Source organism: Rousettus aegyptiacus, unplaced genomic scaffold (genome assembly GCF_014176215.1).
Source record: "Rousettus aegyptiacus isolate mRouAeg1 unplaced genomic scaffold, mRouAeg1.p scaffold_m13_p_3, whole genome shotgun sequence".
NCBI classification, from domain to species: domain Eukaryota; kingdom Metazoa; phylum Chordata; class Mammalia; order Chiroptera; family Pteropodidae; genus Rousettus; species Rousettus aegyptiacus.
In genome coordinates this window covers 156026798-156053225 of record NW_023416306.1, presented here as the reverse complement: position 1 = coordinate 156053225, position 26428 = coordinate 156026798, and the positions used below count along the sequence as shown (strand labels likewise).

General features: G+C 38.6%; 1 protein-coding gene across 28 annotated transcripts in view; it reads right to left on the bottom strand.

Annotated features, from left to right (window-relative positions):
- The window catches only part of NRXN3 (neurexin 3), a 1418420-nt gene that overhangs the window by 724111 nt on the left and 667881 nt on the right, over positions 1–26428 (bottom strand). For 21 of the 28 annotated variants that reach the window (XR_004956345.1, XM_036239448.1, XM_036239449.1 and 18 more), the window contains 4 exons: positions 22527–22646; positions 13797–14178; positions 12869–13059; positions 11911–12084 (listed from right to left, as the gene is read on the bottom strand). Coding sequence is in view for 25 of the 28 variants with exons in the window: in XM_036239448.1 (XP_036095341.1) it covers positions 11911–12084; positions 12869–13059; positions 13797–14178; positions 22527–22646 (867 nt within the window). In the remaining 3 variants the exon portion in view is untranslated. Of the gene's footprint in view, positions 1–7712; positions 7740–11910; positions 12085–12868; positions 13060–13796; positions 14179–22526; positions 22647–26428 lie in introns of all 28 variants that reach the window. The other 7 variants (XR_004956343.1, XR_004956344.1, XM_036239437.1 and 4 more) reach the window with 1 other exon arrangement.

Sequence of the window (26428 nt, the reverse complement as noted above, 5' to 3'; positions counted from 1 at the left end):
CCAGTATCAGCTCATGTAAACAATTATCTATGTAGAACAAAGCCTTTCTTTTTGAGGGGAGAGGGGCAGGTAATTTAATTGACCACATTTCCTCCCCTGTTTTAACTACTAAACTCATACGACCTCAGCAGATGCTGAGACAAGGACTCTTGTGTCCCCAATGCCGACAGACAGTATGTAACAACTGTGCTGAATGAAAGAGATTGGGCTAAGCTCTAAACCACTTTCAAGATGATAATGTAAATTCCTACTCTTACTTCAAACTATCTGAGTACATCCCTTCCTAAACAGACTATTTTATGTCAATGTATCTATTTTTCAAAGACAACAGTGTCTCAAAAAAGAGAGAAATTAAAGAAAAAAAAAATGCCCTGAAAGAAACTTTCATTCTAACTGCACATTTGTTGATACAAGATAATCTTGTACAAATAAGAGAACACAACCATAACAAAACAAGGCACTTATATAGCACTTATGTGCCAGACATTGTACTGTTTATTTCAGATATTAATTTAATTTATCTTCATAAACACATGATTAAGCAACTATAATTAATATTATTAAAGAATCAGAAAAAAATAATTTTCCAATGAAATACAAAATAATTAAAATAATTTTTTGACTGTTGATCAAGTCAAAAGGCAAGGATTTCAGAAAAGTAAATTGAGTTACAGAAAAGTTAGATGATTATTTGCAAGTTCCTATAGGCAAGTAGCAGAGTGAAGTTTCAAACTCAAGCTTGCTAACTCCAGGGCTGATCCACTTAAACTCTATAGATGTGGGCAAGCCAGGGTGTGCGTGTGCATGCATGTGCGTGTGCGTGTGCGTGCGTGTGTGTGTTTTGACACTGGTAAACAAGAGCAATTTAAATTGAGTATTTCTAACCTACAGCTAAAGAAAGATGACATTTGAATGTAAGATGGTGTTTTTTTTAAAAAAAAGAAAAACTTTTCAAATGCCATTTCAATTTAAAATATAACTAAAATAAACAGAAAGATGTAGTTTTGTCCAATTATATGAACAAAAATCTGTATGCCTATGTTTATAAACATAAGACATTTCTCAGGACATAAGAATAATAATTTTATCTAAAACATTCTTCCAAATCAACTTAAAATTTTAGACGTTCTTAGGTAACAAACTTTTGGGATTACAAATACGACAAGTTTTATTATTATTATCATTATTAATATTTTAAAACTGCACCAAGCCTCTAGCAAATCTCTATATAGGGATAGCATACATCACTTTTACTTTGATATGTGATCAATCTATATCCTTTTGAGAAAAAAAAAATGGTGACTTTTCTTTGTATAGTAGGGAAACTGACAAGGCAACAGAAGTATGCATGAAAAGACAAAATAAGTTGTCAATGATGTTAGTGCTTCAGTTTCTAACACCCAGTTCTGTTTTTAGTTCATTGGAAAGCATCATATTGGGACTTTTTTCTTCTTCTTCTTCTTTTTTTTTTAGATGATAATTCTGATGGCTGTCACAAATGTCCCATCATTCTGCTTGACTGTGGGATTTTTTTGTGTGTGTCTAAGAACTGTCTCAGACAGTCATTTCATGCTTGTTACTGCTAAAATCCACCTTTCCAATACATGCAAACTGATTCAGTCAACTCCTCTTCATGGTCTAGAAAATCAGAAGTTTACAGAGTATCTTTCTACTTGAAGGTCTACTCCTGATAAATGCATAAAGCTCCTTTGGGGAGGTGGATTTGGTTAGTGGAGACCCCTGGAAATGATACATCTCTTCTGATTCCCAATGTCCATTTATACTAAAGGCCCAAGGCTGGTAGCCCAGTTGTAAGCACCAGGTGGGGCTGTACTTGAGAATGAGAGAGCAGTACTTGGATGGGAAGGAAGAAAAAGAAAGAATAGTCAATGAAAGATGAACAAATATAGATGTATGTATTTGGTGTGTGTGTGTGTGTGTGTGAGAGAGAGAGAGAGAGAGAGAGAGAGAGAGAGAGAGAGAGAGACCCTTATCAGCTTCCTGAGCAATTTAAAGTCTTCAATGCTAAAATTTGAGAATTAAAGTGTCGAGCTTCACAGAGGGCATTCATTAGGAAAAGCCTAGGAATAGACATCAGGAATAGGCTACATACTCAGCTACACATACATCTTGGTCCCATTAGCAAAGCTACCTCTGTGGCTGTCAGAAGTATTTCCACATTTATAGTGTTGGGGCCTCTTGGCTTTTCTGAAGAGAGTAATTTACAGACAACACAAGATACATCCTTTTTAATTGGCAAAAGTCCAATTCACGTCTGTTTAATTTTAAAATAAGAAAGCGATGACATTTAAACGTGTCAAAGTGTCTTTCTCCATAAAGACAAAGCCAACTGAGAATTAAATGCTCTAGTTCTCATTTTAAAGAAGATTAAGCAAAACCAGAGAGTGGGGTCCTAAATATTATAAAATTTCACTGGCAGAAAGACCTAAGAGTAGCTGCGTTCTCAAGATCTTACTTCTCTGTCCTGGAGGCAAGGATCTACGTCTTGCTAACGCTCAGAAAAGCATCGAAAGCTCTTATCAGGCATGCTGGGTTGCTTAAGGTTTTCCCTCTTCAAGTGAGAGGTCAGAAAAGTCACCTGGTTAGGATGATGAGTGAAAAAGACTGACCATAAAATCTAACATGTGAGGCAGTTTCAATAACATCCCTATTCTCCTCAATCACTTCAGCCCTCTCATCACGCATTAGGTATAAAACAAGTCAAGATAAGCATGGAACCCGGGGGAAACCAAGATGCCCTCATGAGGATTTTATCTCCAATGGCCTCTGATTGGTCCTGTGCCAGGAAACATTTAACAACCAGAACTCCAGGGAGAGATGGGGGGGGGGGTACCTAATCTGTAACATTTCTGTAACTTGATTTCCATGGAGTAAAATACTCCTACCATAGTTAAATTCAAACTAATACATGTTAGACGATGCCAACCATCTTTCAAAATTTCTGAAAATTCCTCTGCTGGTGCCAGCACTGCCCTTGATGACCAATAAACTGCAAAGCATAATTAGACTTTGTGAGCGAAGAGATTTACCCACATGATACTTCTACAACAATGGAGAGATAGGAATCAGTGTCTGCCCAATGGGGTATTTGTATAGCTGAGAGAATGGCTGGCATCATGAAGCTGTCTCGTTCAATCTGCCCTATTTTCAGAAGGTGCCTGAGTCACAGGTCAAATGATTAGATCATTCCTTCTTTTTAAAATCATGAACAGGCCCTTAAAATCAATACTGCTTCAGAAAATGTAAACTGAAGCCTCATTTTTTGTGTTTCCTTCTTTTCTTGGCACTGATGTAGCAACCTGTTGGGGTAGTGGAGGGTACTTTTAAGAGAGAGAGAAAGAAAAGGGGTTCAAAAGCCTGGCTCAACAAAAGACAGGTAATTTAAAATATTTTGCTTTAATAAAATTGTGTAAATATCAGGTCGAACTTAGTGAAATAGTATTGATATGGAAACCATCTACCATGAAGTCAGGTTGGAGGGCACTCTCGATACTCTTTGTTCATCTATATACTGTTTCTGCTTTGGAAATAGGCAGATCCAGGCTCACACCATATAGCACAACAGGGAAAAGGTCCCAGGCTTTAAAATCCAGCTTTATCGCTTACTAGCCACTTGGGCTAGCTACCTAAACTCTCTGAACCCGTTTCCTCACCTATATAATGGAGATTATAGAAACTGTTACTACCTCATGTACTGTGAGGATTAAATGAGATAACATGTTCAGTGCCTACAATGTCATCCATGAGTAAACTAGTGATAATATCTACCAAACGAGGCCATAAAGGACATACAATGTGCCAAGTCTGTGGCATGTGCCTGCACTAAGTAAACCTTCAATAAAGGGCATTATCAATTCTGTTGGGAAGGAAAATCAAGTTCTCTCTACTCATTTCAGTTGGGTGTGTAGTCAGTCAGTAGTCCAGAAATAAGACCCATAAGTCATAACTGTAAGAAACTGTAAGTCCTCTGTAAGAAACCAGTTATATAATGTTGGGACAATAGGCAGGAACCACTGTGGGAATTCTGTTTAATTCCTGTTTCTCTTATTGCCATAGTGCAAACCATTTTTGAGGAACTGATTTCTATTAGGTCAAATGCTACATTTTACCACATAAAATACAATGGAGATTGTGATTCCGCCCTTAGTTTTGGAGAAAATGAAGTGGGGAACTATATTCCTCACAGTAAAGAAAGCTGGAGAGTTAAAATCCCCTTTACCTACTAGACACATTTGGCTGATATCAACTCTTATCTAAAATGGCTTGAAAGAATCTTTAGGTTTTCGAGGCTTCCAAACCCAATTCATTTATTGACTTACTCAAGATATGCAGCAGCGGGAACCAGATCTAATCAATCTCTGTGCACCATCTGGGCAGAGGACAACACACATTTCTAGAAAAGAAGCCATTCAACTCCAGAAATAAAACTTGCTAAGGGAAATTATAATGGAAAGTGTGGAGAGGATATTCTGATTAATGACCTAATCCAATAAAGAGTTTTTCTTTTTTTTTTTTTTTTCCTCATAGTTTATGACTCATCTGCCTCGCTCCCAATAGGTCAAACCTTATTTATTGTATACTTGTATAGCTCCTTTCTCATATGGACTGGACTTGGGGGTATCTTTTCCTCTCCAGGAATACTCCTCTTGAAAATATAAAGGAATTAGAAAATTACTTCTGAAGGGTACACAGATATTGTCATTCATTCAAGGGATCCTGAGATTCAAGGGGCTGCTCCTCTCTGCAATGTGACACTTGCTCAAGTGCCTCCATGAAGCTCCTACTCCCTCTCCTAGCCTGAAGGGATGCAAAATCTGACCTGATCAGTGAAGTTCTTTCTTGAAATCATTTGCCCTAATGTGTAAACGTCTCTGCTAAGAAAAAGAATAACACTGTGGGGATGGGGAAAAAACAAACAGGAGAAAAAGCTCATTTTCGCTCTCACTCCTCAGAGGTTTCTTCTGGGAGGGAAACCTGTTTACCTTCTTAGCCAGCTAAAGGAGCAGGCCTCGGGTTCGTGCCTCTTTCCTCTGTCTTAAAATGTGTTACTTCTCTCCTACGCTCTGCTTCCTGTTCCTGTCCTTTTCATGCATTCTCCACCCCGCTGTCAGCGTGATCTTCATAAAAGGAAAGTCTGACCCAAGACTCTGTCCTCCTTACAGCACCTTCGGGGTAAAGTCCAACTGCTTTCATAAAACGTCTGCAATCACCTGTTTCCATCCTGCCACTCCAGTTTCATCTTCCATCGCATTTCTACGTGCACCTTATTTTAGCCAAATTGAGGTTCTCGTAGGAGCCCAAACTGGTCAAATTCTTGAATGTGGTTCTACCTCTCGTCCACCTAAAATATGTTGCCCTTCAGACTCAGCTCAAACTCTGCCTGAGGAAATGTCCCCTGGGTACCCACTGGGACCACCATCACCACCCGCAGTCCAGCAGGGTCCCCAGCAGCTCACACAGCATCCTCCACGTCCATGCCAGCAGAGCCATTTGCACGCTGCATTGCAATTACTGGCTGATGTCATACTGATTTAGATGAAGTCAGAGATTGTATCTCATCTGTAACATTAGTACCTAATACATGGGAGTAGCTGAACTCCTGTTAAATTGAACAACACAATCACTGGAGAAGTTAAATAAAGTAATAAAATTAAAAAAAAAAAAAACACACTATGCCATCAACACAATGATAAGAGGAAGCAAGCTGCTGATTGTCCAGACTCATTATGCCACTTCCTAGACCCCAGTGTTCTATTTTCCTCTGAATAGGATCCGCCTTTGCATTTCCAATTGTCTCATTTCTTTGTCACATGTTTATACTTCCCTTCACACTTAATGGTAATTAGTGCTATCTGTGCCCACAGGTTGCAGCTGAAGAAGCCAGCATGAGTAAACGGCCCATACTCCAACGTCGGAAAAATAAAAAGTAAAAACCAAAAGTTCTTACACCATAATATGGAGAGTGAGATGACCCAAAATAATTACAAAGAATAACAGCTCCTGCCACAAAGAGACTATCCAGTCATTCTAAGACTGGAAGAGAGTGTGGGTCAATGAAGTAATAACACAAAAGCCATTCTGATGACTAGATTGCTTCTAAAATAGGAAAGTAAAGATAACTCAAACTATTAGGCCCCAAATCTGTATCTGTACTTTGATCAACAATTTACAATAGGTGTAGAAATCAACTACTTCTGTTTATGACTTCTATAGGCATTTTTCCTTTGAATGGTAACTTAAAGATCATCTTTAAGAGTCCCTGTGCTAGGTCCTGGGGATTCTTACCATGAAGAATGGCAATGTTTACACAGAGATTCAGTTGTCCAGTTTTCTCTAATAAATTTGTTAATCATCTCCAAGTGTAGATTGACTCCTGCCCCAATCTCTCGCCTCTCTGTTTACAGGTGACATGTAGAAGACCTATTTTCACAATTGAACGGAATGTCTAAAAATCAACACCCTCAGTATTACTGAAAGGGCCATGCACACTTTAAAAATGAAAGCTATTCTATAGCTACTTTGGACTTCAAAATACTAATCCGATGCATGTTCTTTTCATTAGTTTTATTATGTATTTGGATATATGTAAATCTTCTAAAAGGAGATGGAGGAAAAAAAACAGTTACAAAATGGCTAGAGAAAGGCCTTATTAGTTGCTATCCAACAAAGTGACAGACCCTTATACTGGCTACCTGCATGATATACAAGTTATAGCAAATAAGTGATCTCTCAGGTTAAAAGTAATTTTTTTAAAGCTACCTTTGTCTTAACCACCTCTAACAACTTAGGCTGATTGCAAACTCTGCAGAGACCTCCTGAGGCTCAATCTCCTGCTTAACTCTCAGCCAAAAGATACCTAAAATGCCTTTTCCTGAGCTGCTATTCTGAGGGTAGCCTGACACAACAGGACCAGTGGACCATTACTGACTTTGAAAAGCGTCTCTCTGAATGGTATAAGAAACAGTTTCTGCAGAAGATATGCACCGAGATCTAACATAAAGGCATTTTAAAGAGTATTCAGGATAACACTGACAGATCTTTTTCTTTCCCAAGAGTACGTTTTTCTTTAGATTGCAAAACAGGAAATTACTCAACCGAAATCCCCAACAGGAAATATAAATCCCTGGAACATTTTAATGATATTAATATCTCCCAAATGCCTAAAAATATTTCTTTAAAATGAGTTAAGAGAAAATGGCATTCTCCTACATAAAGCCCAAGCACTCAAAATTCCTGCTCTGAGAAATGACCTCCCTGATTAGAAAATAATAAATTGAGAACTCTAGTGGCCTTTCTTCCTTTTTCATTTTATAAGTGCTGCCTTCTATCTATAGTGAATAAATTAAAAAGAGCCAACTCCTCCATGGCAACTATTTGAAGAGGCGTTAACCATTTCCAGAAGTGGGTTAATGTTTTTGTGGGTAGTCACAATACAGGAGGCTGTCAAACCTCTTTGGTCCCCTAAAACAGAATCATGTTCTCATCCCTGAGAGGTCTCGCCTTCGTTATTCTTCATGCATTGATCTGGGTTTTCTGCCACTGTTTCTGAAGAACACAGAGTTCAGCCCCCTCCCACAACTGCTGCTGTCCAAGAAGTGTGACAGCTTGAAGACCTCTAAAGAAAAGATACCAAGGATTACACAGGGCATCTTTCAGTCCAAAGTGATAATGGGAACAAGAACCTTCTCTACCTTGCAGGTCAGCTTTGGTCAACGCAACTTTGTTAGCAAAAGAACAGAAAAGGTGAAAACAATAACCAGAGGTTAGTGAGAGGTAGAGTAAACCAGGGTAACATTACAGAAATGAAGGTACAGTCGGCATAACCAGCATCACTCAGACAGACAATTGAGATGCTACAGGTTCTCCAGAGACAGCACAGACGAGGGATGCACAGACTGGGGTGGAGCAGGCCTTGTCGGAGCCACGACAGCAGAGCAGGAGCAGGGAAACACTGGACTTGACAAAGCACAAGCAGTGGTAACAAGAGCCTTCCCACATCCACGCAGCCAACCCCCAGGCACATGGTCCAGAAAAATAATTTTCCATTGGTCAGGATAAACATTAAGAAATAAGGGTAATGTGTGGCCAGACTAAAAGACACATGTGCACAACCCAATGGAGCCCATAGAAATAATTCTGAACATGGAAGAGATAAGCATGGAAGAGTCACTTGGGAGCAGTCCTTGTAACCTCCTGAAAATGTTGCCAAGGAATGTAGCACTAAAAACGGGCATTTGTATCAGCGTGGTTTGATACCACAAAAGAGATCCATTTGTTTAATTTATAAAATACAGCCACATCCAAATGGCTGTGGTCAAAAAGACACCAAACTGACATCTTTTTTATTTATTTGTGCCAGTCTCGAAATGAAGCACATGTGTTTCTCTCAGAAGTTTACCATCTGCGATTTTGGAATTGCATTTCTAGCCGATACATGCCTTGGTCTCGATAGCAAAGCTGGCCTCCAGATAGAAAGAGCTATTTACCAGCCGAGTATTGAATCAGACATTATAGAATCCTAAGTATTGAATCAGACATTATAAAATTTCTACCCCAAATTGAGAGATTGCAAGTCATGGTAATATGTTGGCTAAGTGTTGTCCAGATGTTGCGTGTAATCTAAATGATATATTCTGCATATATTAGAGACATAAAATTAAAACCTAGTTCAAGATGTTTTTTTCTTCCTATAACAACTGAGAGCCAATGAGGAGTGGATTAATGTGTTTAAAAAATAATTTTGAACTCTTTGGGGTTAGATATTATAGGGAAAATAATACATTTACTAACTAAGATCTTGAAATGTCATTACCAATGACTCTGACGAGAACATATGCTATCTCCCGGTCTGTGGACCCCACACATGTGAGAACAAAGCACATTTACCATCTTGAAGAGATTCAGGTCTTAGTTCTTAGTAATGACTCCTCATCCCCTACCTGTTTCCTATTCTATACACATAAGTCATATATCAAGAAATGGCATATTTCCTATGATCCGCATACTGCCTAACACTCAGAGGCCTGCTTAAGGGTCTCATACTCAACCTATAAAGAGATTCGGAATGAGAATGACGCTTTTTTGCAGTGCCTCTCAGGTTCTGTGCCCTTGATTCCTTTCCCTGGCATCCTAAAGAGCTCCTGGGATCTCTCAGAAGGGCTTATCCACAATGGTGCAAATTTCCAATGATGGCAATTTATGCCTTAACCCACTTTTTGGCCATTTTTTTCTGGCCACTTAGGCTAATTATCCAAGTCATCTGTGTACAATAAACAAGGGCCTTCTTCCCTCAGCACTCATCTTCCGCTTCATCCCACCCAGTGGGGCAGTCATAATGCTCCATGGGGAACCATCACAATTATCTCCATGGCAATAGAGTGCAGTGTTATTAGGCCCATGGGATTTGCCATAGATTCAGATGTAGAGCCATCAAGGCACAGTATTCAGCTTGGAACAATCACCCATACTCAGTGAAGGTCGAAACTGACCATAATGCATGTGATGAGTCACACAGAAGCGAACGTAGAGCTAGCTATAGGGAGGGACAGGAACATTTCCTCCAACCTGATGGATAATTTCCTTTCATTGATGCTCTTATTGCTTCTCTTGAAGCTTTCTTAACTGGGGTCCATTCCCCGCTCTATACTATATATTTTAACCCACTTTTATAAAAGCTAATTTAGACTTCCTTTGTATTGAACACTATGGCATTATGTCCTTACACTCTGAGTTTTATATTCTATAAAACTATTCTTCCAATATAGTGCCCATAGAAACATGTGACAACCGGGCACTTTTAAGAGACATGGTCTGAACTGAAGTGTCCTATAAATATAAAAGACATACTTGATTTTGAAGGCTTAGTATGAAAAAAAGTAAAACATCTTAATTTTATATTGATTACATGCTGAAATGATAATATTTTGGATATATTGAGTTAATTTAAATAAAATGTAAAACAAGTTAATTTTATGTGTTGCTCTCTTTTATTTTTTTAATTAATTTATTTATTGCTCTCTTTTAAAATGTAGCTACAAGAAAATTTCAAATTACAAATGTGGCTCATTATATTTCTATCAGGCACACTGCTATAGAGTTAAACGGATAATTCCTGTTAACTTTTAAATCTGAAGAACTAGTGGCATGATAAAAATATTTAACATTTAAAGAATGCCTTATGCTTTTTAATCTGTGCTTTTATATTATGATTACATTTGATGTGATTAATTTTTTAGTATAATTGGAATTACTGTCATTCCACGATCTAACCTCAGGTACCCAATTTAATTCCCAAATGTTGCATCAATCTCAGGATTACCTTTTAACATCTGAGAGAGCTAACAAAAGGTCAGTAAGGCAAAAAAATTCTTGAGTTGAATAAAACTATGCATTTCCAGGGAAAGAAAGCAAAGTGGTTACTTTAAGTGCTTGGCGATTCCCAACCTTCTGCCTCTCATATACACACACTATATTTGGCCCATAGAATTTAAGAAATATTCCTGGATTAAGGAAAACTGGAGTGGGTTATAGGAACGATACATATTATTCCTAATGCCACATGGGAAACTGGCTCTTAGGCAAAGAGAAACAACTTCCATATGACAAATCAGCCTGGGAAGCTGATGGGAAGCTTTTATAAAAATGTACTTTAAGGTGGCAAGCCAATCCGGATGAAAGCTCGTTAAGAACAGAGCAATAAATGAAGTTGAACACAGGAGATGAATGAACAGGTTTGATGTAGTAAATTAATGAGGGATACAAGGAAACAATATATTGCACAAAGGACCATGAGGCTCAACCAGACAAAAGAACACAGAGATCTTGGTGACAGGTCAGACATCCTCTTTGCCTTTCAATTTAGGTTGAGTCATCTTTCCAGCCTACCCAAAGCCTCTCGCAAAGGCGGAAAATGCTCACTGCTGCCCTCTGCTGGTTAAAACTAAATGATTTTTACACATAGTAAAGAACTGTGGGACTCAAGAGTGAAGACCTGTAAAATTAAGTTAATATCTCAATAGACGGTGGATCATCTACAGGAACAGGCTGAGCATGGTTTGTTGTGCTGCACTGGTGAGCATGCAATGTTATTAGATGTCTCACATGAAATAATATTTGCAATATTTATCATCTTACCATTTACTGAGTACTTACTATATATCCACCAGACTTTTTATGTACATCTCTGATTTATGAATGTTACCTTCCAAGGTAATATACATTTTACAAGCTAGGAGAGTTTAGACCAGAGAGGTTATATAACTTGCCAAATGTCACACAGCCAGCGAGAACTACTACCTGGGCCCAAATCTAGGTCTTTTTATGTTCCTAGCCCATGCTGTTCCACCATACCACACTAAGGCTCTGCCTAACAAAGCCTGACATCTAGTAAGTACTCAATAAAGGTTAGTTCCCTTCCCTCATCGTGGCATTCTGACATCATTTTCCTATCTCCTGTTGGGTTTACGTTAAATAATGTGGTTACTTTTAGCAATAGAAGAAACATTTTTATTTATGGTGACAGCCATATAAAATTCTCTGTTTTATACCTCCTCATGTGTTAAAATATAAATAAAAGTTCCTGATGCCCTTTTAGCCATGCTAGAAGCAAAGGTACAATTCAGGAGGAGCCTGATGTCAACGCCAGGAACGGTCCTCAATCAGCAAGGACGTGATCCTGGGAAGACATCTGCCAACACACATTCCTGGAGCCTGTGGCACATGTCTTAACATACTCAGCAGTGACAGAAGGACACTGACGATGATGCGACGTCGGATGACAAATGGGAATGAGAGAGAACTGGTAAACCAAGGAAGGAGGCACCGGCAGAGGCAGCAAAGAGGCTCGGGGCTTGCAACGAGGCTGTAGCTTAACAAGAAAAAAGGTTGTACCTTCACAGCCACGCTCGATCTGTCCACTCCGATGGAGAGCATCGTTGATGAGGTCAGGCAGCCGTCCATTCAAGTCCACTGATGCCAGACAGCCCTGAAAGCCATCCCGGGAGGCCACAAGCTTTGGGAGGTTGCTGTACATGCCTTGGGCCAGGCCTGCCATGTAGAGGTCACCTGAAAAGGAAAGAAGCCAGTAAAAGTGAATGAGGAAAGGAAAGGAAAGGACACCATGTCAACTAAAGCCAACACACCTTAGGCCGTTTATTGAATAATGGTAATAGAGCTCTGGGGGGAAAAACAGTATAAAAGAAATAATTACCAGAATTTCTACACTTTATAAAGAAGAAACTAACATTTCTTATGTATCATTCATTTTATAAAAGTCATCTCACATCTCACACATTTTAATCCTCATATTATAAAGTGGTAGCAGGTAGGTACTGTTACCACTTTATAATAAGGATTGACATCATTTTCAACAAAGCAACCATTTATTGTTTTTATGTGCTTGTTACCAATAATATGCTGAGGGTTTTACAGATATTATTCCATCAAACTTCCTAACAATCCATAAAGGTAGTAGCAGTTGCTTTCCTGATATTGCAAAAACATATACAGAAGCTGAACCAGGCTAAGAAATTTCACCAAAGTCACTGAGACAGTAAACGATTCAGCTGAGATTCCAAAACCTATTTTCCCTCTTCTGTATTAGGGCCCCTAATCATTTTGACATTTATTACCCTATCATTCAGTCCCTGAGAGGATGACCCATTCCTTGAGGAGTGGTCTAAGTAAAAATTGAATAAATTACATTATGGTATACTCAACGTTGTTAAAATAAGACATGCATGATGCATTAAAAATGCACGGTACTCCTAACCTGTAGTTTGTCTCTGAAAACAGCCTTTTGATTATAACAAATGTTCGAAGAAGGATAAAGTTCTTTTACAAGGTTTACCTTTCAAATCCAGGTTTTTGGCGCCATTGATAACCTGAGTGACCACTTTCGTGTCCACTTTCAGGCTGTGAGTGTTACTGTTGTCCCGGGTGATGACAACATTGTGCCACTGGTTGTCATTAAGGGGGCGGTCACTGTTTCCTTTGATCACATTGGGACCATTTCCAAGGTCAAACACATAGTGTATGTACCTGTAAGAGAAAACAACCGATCAATGACTACAGGTTCCCTGAAGTGGTTTCATGGCGATGTGTGTAAAACTAACAGTGGGGGCTTTGAATCCCCCATGCTAAACTGCCATCACACAGAAACAATTAAAGCTGGCTGTAGGATACAAGAGTCATATCCTATTCTATCAGCCTTCACGTTAATTCCATGCTCAGAGGGTCTACTTCTTTAATACTTCCTAGTAAAAGTCTGAGAGTAATGCAGATGGTACACTCCAAAACATTAGGGGGCGACATATAAACTCACGGTCAGTCATGGGTTTGTTTTTAGGGTTCTGGCTTTATGCTTTTGTTTTGTTTTGACTGTTTTCCAAAACATGGTAGTAAAATGTCTTGAAGACAGCTTTTTAAAATTTGCATCTTCATTTCCTTTCTTCATATAAATGTGTTTACAGATAGTATTGCCCCAGAGATAAATTCAATGTACACATAAGTTTTTTTTCCCCATAGAGTTAAAGGACTACATTTATAGTAAAAAGCCTGATAGTAGTGTTAGTGGAAGACTTTTAAATAAATTTATAAATTTCTCTCCATTCCAGCCCTAATCATTACACAGATACATTTTTAATCAACGAGAATGAGAGCATGTATCAGAAATAAAGGGTGAGGAGTAGAACTGATACTTGTCATGTCCATATTTTATTTTACATAAGGCTTGAGCTAAGCTATCTAGTGTAAACCACACGATCCCTTCCACTTACCCCTTGACTAGCTCCACGGCAATAAAGTCATTGCCATCGCCACTATTGAAGAGAATGAAGCCATCAGCTGAGGTGGTCTTGAACTGGAAGAAGAGGTGCATGGAGGTGTAGGCCTGGAGGGTAGCCAGGCTCAGGTAGCTGCTCTTGGTCTTGAAGGTAACAGGGTCGGCGATGATGTTCCTCAGTCCAAAACGAGCCTTTAGTTCACAGTAATCAATGTCGCCATTTTTGCACAAGTCGATATAGAGCAGGCCATTAAACATGAGGCTCTGCAAGTGGCCGATGAAACTGGAGGGGACAACAGAGATGTAACGTTTCTCGGTCATGATACCGGTTTCAATATTGTGGAATTCCAAGCGGGTGTGGTCTCCCACCATCGTACCTGTGAAAATGAAAATGAGAGATGAACAGGAGAAGTTATCATGTTTCGTCACAGCATCCTTACTGTATCTTTTATGTCTAATTTTTATCCATACAAAATACTCAATTTCCTTTAGCCAAGTCCAGAAAACAAAATCCTTGATACAGTATGTGGTTGACTTGGCCTTGTGGGGGAGCGGATTACTGGCCCAGTCCAAGGTACATGCCCTGCATCCCACGCTCTTGTGCAGCTGTTCAGAACGCCTCAGCATATAAGGGAAAATATGAGATCCTGGGTAACTCAAATTCAAAGAGAAAATCACTGGTTTTCTCCTTCAAGAAAACAATTTAGTACTTAGAAATTCCATAAGAAGAAAAGTCTTTTTTTGTTCTAACCCTTGTCAAGACACAATAAATAAGCCTTGGGTATTCACTTCCAAATACTTCTTGGTGGAATAACTCACTACTTCATAATTCAGTACCTGGTACAGTTACGCACCATGTAACGACTTTTTGGTCGACAATGGGCCACATATACAAAGATGGTCCCATGAGGTTATAATAGAGCTGAAAGTTCGTATTGCCTAGGAGCTGTAGCAGCATCATAGTGTAATACATTAGTCACGTTTGTGGTGATGCTGGTGTAAATAAACCTACTGAGCCACCAGTCATATAAAAGTACAGCACATACGATTATGCACAGTACATAATACTTAATAAAGACAATGAATGACTGTCCCTGCTTTATGTATTTAGTTTACTTTTATCATTATTTCAGAGTGTACCCTTTCTACTTATAAAAGTTTGCTGTCAAACAGCCAGCAGCAGCTTCATACATCTTATGGTCACCATGTCTCTTAATTCCACCATTTTGTCTTGTGTTTGATTTCATCTCATGTTGTTTTGTACAGTAATATGCTTACAGGCTTATAGCCTAGGAGCAATAGGCTACACCATACAGCCACACTGTGTAGTAGGCTAGACCATCTAGGTTTGCGTACGTTCCATGATGCTCGCACGAGGACGAGACTACGGACGCATCTTTAGAACGTAAACCTACCTGTCAAGTGGTGAGTGACTATAGTTTGGAAAAGTTTCTACTGTAGAACATCTGTTAATTTTATCTTCCCAGCAACTTCTGCTTTTTCTGGTAACACCTGCATTTCCTTTGCAAAGCAACTCTCCCAACTTCACATCTAAACCATCTGAGCTGGATGGCGCTGACCCCATCATAGCTCCTGAGGTAATCAAACTACTAAGGCTGGACCAGTCAACATTTTATCCCCCAGCCAGAGTATGATCTGAGGACCGAGAAGCAAGTCTTCAAACTTTAGTATGCATCTGAATCACTTGGAGGGCCTGTTAAACCCCACCCTCTGAGTTTATGATTCAAAAGTATGGGGTGGATCTGAGAATCTGCATTTCAAACAAGTTCTGAGTTGATGCCTGTGTGGTTATCTAGAAAACACTCCAAGAACCACTTGCATTAGTGACAGCCCAAGCTGGTCCAGTAATAATTCAGATCCAAGGCTTTTGCTAGAACACGTATGAAAGGGGCGTGGGGTACAAACGAGGCTTGCTGAAGGAGTAATTCGAAGGCCTGGAATGCTGGAGGCCATGCGATAACCAGAGGGGGCTGGTCCGCCTGAGGAGACTGGGACCCAGACGACAACCAGGAAACAGAGAGACATTCTCTTTAGGATGAAGTCTTTTGAAGATCTGGATCCAGCCAATCCACTCTGGACTTTTAAATTGCTTAATACCTTTGAGTTGAGCTTCTGACTTGTGCACCTGAAAGATCTCCAGCTGAGAGCAATAAACTATTAGACCTTTCATTACCCAAAATACTAGACATGGTGAGTGACTGAAATAGGGGTCAGGAGGAAGGATTGAAATAAATACATAGAGACTGGAATTTTCAATAACAAAGTCCAGGAAAACATGAGCATGGTGCAGAAGGTGGCTCCCTCAACATTTATATAGATGAATCATATTAAAATTTAATAAATCCTATCCTAACGCCCCAGCACTAAAGAGAAGGAAAGAGGAATTTACTGTTCCTGCCCTCTCCTCTTACCATCTTCCACGCTGAAGAAGCTCCACCAGCAAGATAACCCCAATATCTCTTTACCCCCATCTTGTACAACTTTCCAGAGGAAAAGAAGTGACATAATCTGAAAGATTAAGGATAATCTTCAAAGAGAAACAATATGTGCATAGCTCATCCCTTGGCACCTCCCATTTCTCTTTAGGGGAACAGGGTTGCTTTCAAGAAACAATATGCCACTCATCCACAGCATGAGTGTTTGAGAGGCGAGCCTTGCTTCAGTGATGGCTGCCTGCCCCAGTCCTGAATTAGTGTTTGAGAAGCAATTCCGTCTAATTCTGAAGTTCAGTAGGTAGATAAAAGCCACATTTTTTTTCACCATCAGTGTTAAAAAAAATTATTAAAAATGATATTTGGTTTCTACCTGTGTTTTTTTCCTCTCTTGGCACAGAACTCAACTGGCAAGAAGAGGGGGTTATATTTTCTTGGGTCCCTTAAATTTCAATACCTGGGATACTGAAGGAGATCATATCCTCAATATTAATTTCATCTCTTGAGGAGCATTCTCAGATCTAATTCAAACATTCATCAGCACAAAGATCAGATTTGTATTTTGTAAGTTTCTATGTGGTGTTTGACAACTAGTTACAAATCATTCTCTTCACATAAGCAAAAATAAAATACTGATGTTGGCTAATCTAAATATAAAATTGTAATAGAATAAAAGTCAAAATGCAACATAAATCTGCTAACAATTGAATAACTAGGAAAAAGAATTACTGGATAAAATTACTAGCATTAAAAATTGGGCTGGTCATGAGAATGCAAAGTAGCATAACCTAAATTCAATGCTCTAAAACAATGAAGTGACTGAAAAGAATACCTAATGTCAATTTGGCTGTAGCTGTTTAGGCTGGGGGCTGCATGAACAGGGAGGGAAAAAACATAGCCAATCTCACTGGGGACACAAGAACTGAACTATGATGATGCTGGTAGTCACGCTAATTTTTATATTCTAAAAGAACAAACAAACAAAACAGCAATGGTAACTAAGAAGTAGAAATGGGGTGATCACTGGTGAAGACGGGAGTTCCAAAAGGAATAATTTTTAAGCCAACTGGGATCTTTTGGAGAAATTATGAATGCAGTGACCTCTAGAATTGAGGGTTTAGGAAATTCTGCTCACTAGAAAATGAATTTCATAAAGCAAGAAAATCATGTAAAAATTACACGAAAATCATGTCAGATTGAGATAGAAGAGAGACTGAAGAAGGTCTTGGATAAGTGATAGAAGGGAAACTAACAATGGAATTTGAATGCTTAGCCCAGGGACACAGACTGATTGAGGGTGGAGGATGACTCAGATAAGAAACTGGTGAGGAGCTGGGAGAAGGTGATGTGGGGCCAAATTAGAAAAGGAATTGGCTTCATTATGTGATAAAGGAACTCACTTTGCTGTGGACAGAGGTCTCCAAAAAGTATGCTGCTTTACCAAGAGAAAGCACTTAAGAAATTGCTTAGAGTTTGAAACAGGTACCGAACTAAGCAAATTTTTTTGAATCTGCATATCACCTTATCAGTATTAATAACAGGGAATTTTTCACTTATCTCCTCTGAATGCAGTCTATAGACTAAAATTCCTTTCCATTAAGGGTAGAATATACGCACACTTCACAGCTGCTGCTTTCAAATTTCGAAGAAATGAAGAGTAACTCAAGAGAACGATAACAAGGAAAAATTACTACTGAATACTCCCTATATACCCGGCATTGTGCTAGGCACTTCGCAACAGCAATCAAATGTCATTATCACAACAAAACTGTAGAAAGGTATCATTATCTAGCTTTAGAGGTGAGGGTATTCAGCTTAGAGAAGTCAAGAAATTCGATCAAAGTTCATACTGGTGGTAAATAGTAGACCCCAAAATTGAATCCAGGTGTGTTTAATTCCAAAGCTCATATCTTAATATGTACACTAAACTGTCTAAGCTATACTCCTTGGGAAAAAGGCTTGACTGATTCCTTGCACTACTGACCAAGAAAAGCTGCAGGTAGAATTTACGGGTGAAATGTCCATGCAGAAGCTGCTGTAATGAATTCACACTTCTTCCCTGTAGTCAAGTGTCATAATGTCATCCCATCTAATCCATGGGTAACACATCCAGCACCTTCACCAGGACAGTTATGTTGCCTTAGGTCCTATTTACACATTCACTTCCACATCTTACTAACAAAGAACAGTTTACAGACCAGCCCTCAGGGATGAAGTCTGTTGGGAACATAAAACTAGGCAAAACTTTGGCCCAGTTCAAGCTATAACTTCATGTGAGACATTAGCACAGAGGGGATGAGCATGTAGGTCTGAAGCTGGACTGTCTGGTGGGTTACTTAACTTTTCTGTGCCTCAATTTCCCATCTGTGAAAAAGATATGAAGTTATCAGGATTAAATATATCAATACATAGAGAGCACTTAGGACAGTTCCTGGTGCTCAAACTATTAGCTATTACTAATTTGCAGCATTTATTTTTTTTCTTTTCTCTGAAATATGTTAATCATTTTCTAGTTATTTCGCTTATTGTTTTCTTTCTTTTATGAAAATATAAGCTCTTTTTAAGTAAGGGCCACCTCTCCCCTCTTCCATTGGGTTTAGCAGGGGGTCCTGAGCACAGCAAGCATCCCTGACACCTGAGAAGGAGGCTGTATTTGAGACATTTGCTTTGGATTCAGAATTCAGATCATTGTCATTTCTTTAATGAGGTTCCTGGCCAATACCAAGAGCTTAGCAAAGAAATAATGGGAAGGCTTAGAGGAGGCAATTTGACCTCCCATGGTTACCAGATAGGAGAAGAGAAGTTAAGAAAGGAAGGCTTATACCGTCTCAGAAAAGGATGCAAATTTTATCCACAATCTTCCAGCTCCACTCCTCCCACATCCTTTTTCCATAATATCAACATTTTTCAAAAGTATATGCTGTAAAATGCTTCAGTTTAAAAATACTTTTGGAGTCAACGAAATCTGGCAAACACTGCATACTTAATTATTGATGATTAGCAATCTGTATTAGCATATTAAAGCCTCCTAATAAGTCTTACAATAAAGCAATCCTCTTCATTTAGTTTAACCTAACATTTCCCACATCTAGCTCATCATATTTTTAACATGAGGAACAAGTTTTCCAGGGAAGACTTTGGAAAATGACCTTTTACATCTTGGTACTGTACGTGCAATGTGGGGTGCTGGTGGGAGGGAAGCGTTGACGTGGACCAGAGTGGACCCAAGAGGGTGACTCTTTGTACCAGCAAGAAGTTCCTAGTGGAGTGGGTGGCTCAGGCAGCGTTAGGCCCCAATTCTGAGGAGCGTAACCCAAGGGAAGTAGTCTCACCATTTACTATTGACAATAGAAATCCAGCTCAATCAATCGATCGATCGATCCTTATTAAGTGTCGACTGAACGTAATACATTTCCAGGAACGCATTGTATTATAATAAATAAAAACCACTGGGCTGAGGAATATTTATTTCCTTGCTCTTGATTTCTTATGAGTCTCACTTATTCTTTGCATCATTTCTACAAACCAGCTGAAAATTCGACACCCTGGGGGACCTTAAACAGCATGAAAGGGATTACTAAATAAGCCAATAAGACACTACTTAATAACGTGAGGACTGAGTGGTATTTTAGTTTCATTGCCTGATTTTATGACTTCTGTGAGCTAAAATTAAAATTCCCAAACCCCTTATCACTGTAAAAGCAATCCAAGGTTGTAGCTCATAAGCAAAATAGCTCTTTTCTTCTCTCAAATTTCTTTATCCTTATGGCTGCTTTTTTCCATCAGCAGCAAAGTAGGGGGTAAGGAAGAAAATAAAAGAGCTTCATTAATTTCAAATATTAAATTACTGGATGATTTGGGGCATACCATGGTTTAGTCCTGCTTCTAAATTATTAGTGGTAAGAGAAAACACACTTTATAATTACCTTTATTCTAAAATTTCTGTAAAAAAAAAAATGACCGATGGGCAAAGCACATTACAATACCCTCAGTTTTGCAGTTCTTAATGACTACAGCTTTGGGGGCATGTAATTTCCTATGGAAATAAAAGGGAATCACTATTGGAAGAGACTGGGGAGAGGTCGCCATCTAGTGGCAGCTATTCAAAACATGCTGTGCATAGCATCACTTCGGCTTATTGAGCAAAAAACCCAGGAGTTAGAAAGGCATGTGTGACTTGACTCATCACCGCTGCCTTTGCAGGCTCCTGTCTGCACTAACACCTCATGAGTGTTTCTCAAGTGATTAATTCAGGTTGGCCGTGGATTCTAAACCTTATAGCTATTTTTGCATCTCTTTGCTTACATTCATTACATAAGGCCTGTAGAACAAAAACCTTACCTCCTACTACTAAATTAGGTCTATGCACATTTTGAAGGTTTGGGGTAGTTGTTGTGGCCCTGTTTTAATTTGAGGAGGAGAGTGGAGTTTGCCTACTGAATTGTATTCCCCACCTCACCCTGGTCCATTCCATTATATTTTTTTCTTACATTGTAAGATAACTTTCTTATGATGAATTAGGAAGTCCAGCAAGCAGCGTCATTTGGTGAAATCACATAGATATGAATTTGGAGCTTAATTACATTGCTCCCTCTAAGTTTCATGTTCCCCTTATATAAAATGACAATAAGAACACTAACCGTGCAATGGAGACTGAAGGGGCTGATGTGCGTAAGACAGCTAACATAGTCTCTACTGTCTACTGGGCACTAGATACATGCCTCATGCTCTTCCTCTATGCATAGACTCTCTCTCTACGTACACACAAACACACACACACACACCCTCCCTACCTGCACGCATACATACATGGTTCACTACAATTCCTGATTCCAGATGTAAAAAAGCTCAGGCTCCTGAATATAAAATTAAATTATAGGGCCAATACTGCAGAACTTTGATGCTGAAAATGGCCTTAGCAATAACAGAATTTCAAGTTTAAAAATAAGGGAAAAGAAGTTTAGTAATATATCCCAAAGGCATAAAGCATTTTAGTGACAATGACTGTCTTAAATCCCAAGGCTCCTGGCTCAAGCCTGACTGTCTTATTCACAGAAGACACTGCAGTGGTGGCTTAGGCCACTTACTTCTTTGACAAAGCCCAGAAATGGTGACTTTCCCAATATCCTACAGAGAATTAACACCAGAGTCCAGGTCTCCTGAATCCAACGCTGTTCCGTGTAATGCTCCATGCTGCCCCAAGTTTTCATTTCCCACGTGGACGAGAATTCTAGGTTAACAGATGTGCACTGCCGTGGGATACTAGAGAGTGTGGACGTCCAGGAGGCGGCACGTGAAATGCACTCGAAGGTGCCCTCTCCGTTCCACCACAGACCTCATTAATCAATTTCCACCTTAAGATCTACCTTCATAAATCACTCCTGCTTTCTTCAGCCCCAACTGATAATTTTCTGTTCTGACTGATAATTATAATCTTACCCACCCAAATTAGAATCTCATTATATATTCTTTGTCTTATTTTCAAATCCCCAAGCCCTATCTAATCTACTAGATTGGTTAACTGTTTGCGAAAAAGGGTAATTTCTTGTGCTTTCTTTTTATTTTCCACAATCCCCAGCACACTGCTGACATATAACAGGCTCTCAAGAAATACATGGTGCTTGTGTGAGACTCTGAATGTTCCTCACCTATGTACGGATTCATTCATGTATCCGTTGTCCTCCTAGAATGTAAATTCCACCAGGCCAAGGACTTGCCTATTTGTCGACCACCATATTCTTGGTGTCTTCTAAAGCAGTGTTTGGTACACTGTAGGTACTCAATTAATAATGACTGAATAAATGAGTAATTATTCAGCACCTTCTAAGAACCACGCATTGGTCAAGGTACTTATTGTTACCTATTATTTTACCTATTGCCTATTATATATCTTCCTCTTCTAAAGAGTAGCTTATTCATTGAAGGAAGAAACTCATACTTAGGGTGACTGATATGTGATTTTTTAATAACTGAATAATAGAAGGGTCTATAGAGCCCTATATCTGTTCTCCAGACACACACTTTATGCCTAAGGAGACCCATCGATATATAATTACAGTCGCAGGTCAGTTCTATAATACACATCAATGAACAGGGATTTTGAAAATAAAGAGGAAGATCTCCTTAGCCTTACCTGAGCTTGTCGACAGAGAACATGACATATAACGTCTGTTAAGCAAATTAAAAGGTTCTGAAAAAAACGCTTTGCTCACTGAATGACCAAGAGGACCGTGAGAGCAAAGAGAGACAAACTGCACTTTAGCTTTACTCACCCTCAGCCACATCATCGTCCACAGTTAATTTAAGGCTTTTTCCTCTCCGCACCACCCGAACGGTGTGCCATTCATTGTCGTTGAGCTTCTGCCCCGCATACAGGGTCTCAGGTCCTTTGCCTAAGGGCGGTGGTAAGTGCCAAAGTTAGAATCATTCTAAAAAGCAGTGCTCATGGCATCAGTCATTAAAGCCACACTGGTGCACGTGACCTAGCAGCATTTAAGGAATCATGTCCCTCCCCCAAGCCCATCCGGTTTCACTGATCCAACAGGACACTCTATAAGAGTTTCCAAGTGCAAAAGTTTCAATTCAAACATAACAATGACAAAGTAATGAAAGAAATAAGTGCCCTCTTTCATCTATAGACACAGGCTTTAAATGCCAGTGGCAGTAAGGGAACATTTACAGAAAACAGTTATCAGCTGCCATTTTGTTTCCCAAAGTCTGAGATTTCAGATGAATTTCTTGAAGATACAGGAAATTCACCATACATTTTTAAAAAACATGTGGTCATTTAGGCATAATGCACCAGTCTGGCTTTTGGAGAGTATCCACCCATTGGATGAGAAAAGAGCTCTGTAATGAACGCTCTTAACTTGACATTTCCATTAACCCATGGCCATATCAGTGGCCATATAAATCATGATAGTAATCATCACAGCAATAATAATACCATTACAAATAATGCTCCTGAAGGGAATGTGAGGGCCCCTGAATTATCTCATTGTTCATCATATGCCAAAAAGATCCAAAGACCTAAAAACTGAAATAATGTAAAATTCCAACACTACATCTGTTCATGTCAAAAGAATATTCAGTAGAACATGTCATCATATAAAGGAATAAACCAAGTTGTCTCAAAAGATTCAAGCTCAAGATGCTTGAGATGATGTTCAAATGCACCCAAGGGTGAATTGGGTGCAATAAGAAATTATAGTAGTTAGGAGCAAAAGATGGCAAGATAGACACTGAGACATTAAAACAGTTTGGCTAGTGATGGGGGAAGGAACGCCATGTTTCATCAGCGATGAACTGAGACGTAATTTTAAAAGACAAAGAAGACTGCATAGAATGAGATAACTTAGGCCAAATTTGTACTCTTACATGGACAGCTGAGCCCATGAAGAAAGATGCCTCTTAAATTTTGTTGATTAATCAATCAATATAGGGAAACCCTTATCTCGGAAAATAAACCAAAAAAAAAAAAAAAGGAAATCTTAATGGAGCAATAAACCCCTATGGATATTATGCATCTGAAATACTTCAAAAGATCACACACTTAGCTCCAACATAAAAGAACACAGAGCCAGGTACATAGTACATGTGTTAATGAGTACTTATTGAATAACTGAGGTCTACATAGGGCTTTATTTCTTTGGATATGACCGAATAAAGTCAATATATATTTATGTAAGTGACTTTGAAAGCTTTATTATGTAGCTTTTACTAGCCACTCTCCTTTCTCTTCTATTCCCAAGACTGAAGGTATTATACACTGTTTAAGGAAGAAAATAAGAAGTATACTTGGGTAGAGATCTTTCAAACTAGGTAATTTTAAGTTCTACCCTTTAATTTTGAGTAATTAGTGTTCCTATTAAATGCTGGTTATGAAAGTTGTAATAGCAGTTGAAGTCTGGGACGATTTAATTCTAAAAAACATATATATTCAAAGGGGAAAGGCTTCTTTTCTTTTCCTTTTTTTTTTTTTTTTTTTTTTTTTTTTTTTGGAATTCAGTGAAGAAACCTTTGAGTGGATCAAATATCTCCCAAATTGGGTAATGGTGCCATCATATCAATAAATCTTAGGGAAAAAATAATTCAATAATACACCAATCTTAGCCTCTCTTTGTGAGTGTGCCTGTCTCTAATATTATCTAAAACATTTATATTATAATGTAAAATGTATACATTACAATTATACATTATAGCATGTACATCTCGACTCACTAGATAGGACCATCCGTTAAATTCAGATCTAAGATTAATATAACGATAGCTTTTACAAGAGCAAATCGCGTGAGCATTGGGAGAAAATGGACCACATCATGTGAGTACTTTAAAACAAGAACAGATGTTCTCAGAAGAAACAAATCTGTCTTTGTTTTTTTTCTAATGTTTTTATCCTCTTTATTCTACATGCAAATGTTTCAATAAAAAAGAAGAAAGCAAAGAAAAGATGTGGAAAATATTGGCTATGGAAGCAGAACTGTTACAAATACAAACTCTTAAAACATCTTCTATAGGTGGCATCTGTTCTTTAGGCAATTTTTGTACACACTTAATTTTTATGATTGGGGACAAGATGAAAGGAAGCAATACTAACACAAACACAGTCAGTTTAGGACACTGCTACATTAGTGCCATATTAGCCACTGAGATGCAAAACAAGCTTTGCCTCAGTCCAGTGTTTTAAATGCTGCTGATATCCGGTAGGAACTTTAGCTCTTCTGGTTTGTGGAAATGGCCATTATGGCCATATTAAAACAAAAATATTTAACTGTCCATTTGACTTTAAACCTTTGAGATGCATTGCATTGGTCTATGACCAAAAAATGTGGGGGAAAAAAATAACGGAAACCATTCATGACCCATTTCTTGGTTACATTTGATACCTCTAACCCCAATATTCTTACTCTAAATGTAGAAAAATAGATTCACCAGCATTTCATTAAAATATCAGGGAAAGGAGTATTATTCAATATTTATTTTCAAGAAATAAATAGAGAAATCTCAGTGAGCTTCTGGAAAAAATTTTATTACAAAAGTGGAGTTTATCTTTAGTTAAGCCAAAAGCTCAATTCATCTCAAGAGAAGGAAAGTGATGTTTAAACTCAGCTGGAAACATAGGTGAATAGAGGGGAAGAGCAGATCTAATCTGTAGCCTAAGCATAAAACTGGGCTGATAAGTGATGCAAGAAGCAGATCCAAGTTTAAAGTCGAAACATACAAATGGTTAAGTTTCAAAGCAGGAAGATCTAGTCTAGAAAAGACTTCTCTGGCAGATTCAAGCACAAAGCCAGTGTAAAAGCATCAGTAAAACAATGATTGCAAAAATTCTTCCCTATAAATCAAGGATGGTCCAGATAAGGAGAAAAAATTTTTTTAAGTTAGAATTTAAAATGGAACTGGTAGGAACTTAAAGCAACAGCAAGAACAACAAAACTCAAAGCCATTAATGGTCCTGCATTGCCCTTTTTCTTTTCAGTAGCTAGAAGTATAACCTGCAATTAGTTACATACTGGATGAATGTAGTAGATGAATGATTCCTTCTTTTATCGTTCAAGCAGTAAATACTAATCACACACACAAAAAAAATCCCTTTGATTCCCTTTAATAATCTGTTTAGATTATCACTGTTAGATCTAAATACAGAAAACTTATTCAACACTCTCTAGTTGAATTTCCCAGGTAATGACACCTGTGACTGGAGTTAAGAAGCAAAATCACGACTGAAGATCTCCAGGATGCAGATGTCTGTAGAAATGCAGTGCTGAATTGTTCACCACTGTAGAACCAAGGGCCTTTCACAAATCCTCTGAGTAACACCACCTACATGCCACTCTTGATCTAGTCTCACTGCAAAATCATTTAGCATCATCTATTTTAGTTAAGGCTTGTCTCGCAGAAAATGGTCTCATTCTCTGATGAACAGGGGGTAGAGAATGAGGCATCCCAGATGAGGGACACAGACTAGATTTTTTTTTTTAACCTATCCCACAGAAACCTTATGGAAGTCCTATTTCTCTAAGGAGCCAGAACTAATAATAAAATCTAAGCGAAAAATGATGAGAAAAGCACTTTTTAAAAGAGAAATCATTGCTGATTGGTGAGAAGATGATACTCAGAAGTTAGCAAATGGCTGGTTTCCTTTTTCAGCAGTTAGGGAATGGGAATGGGAATA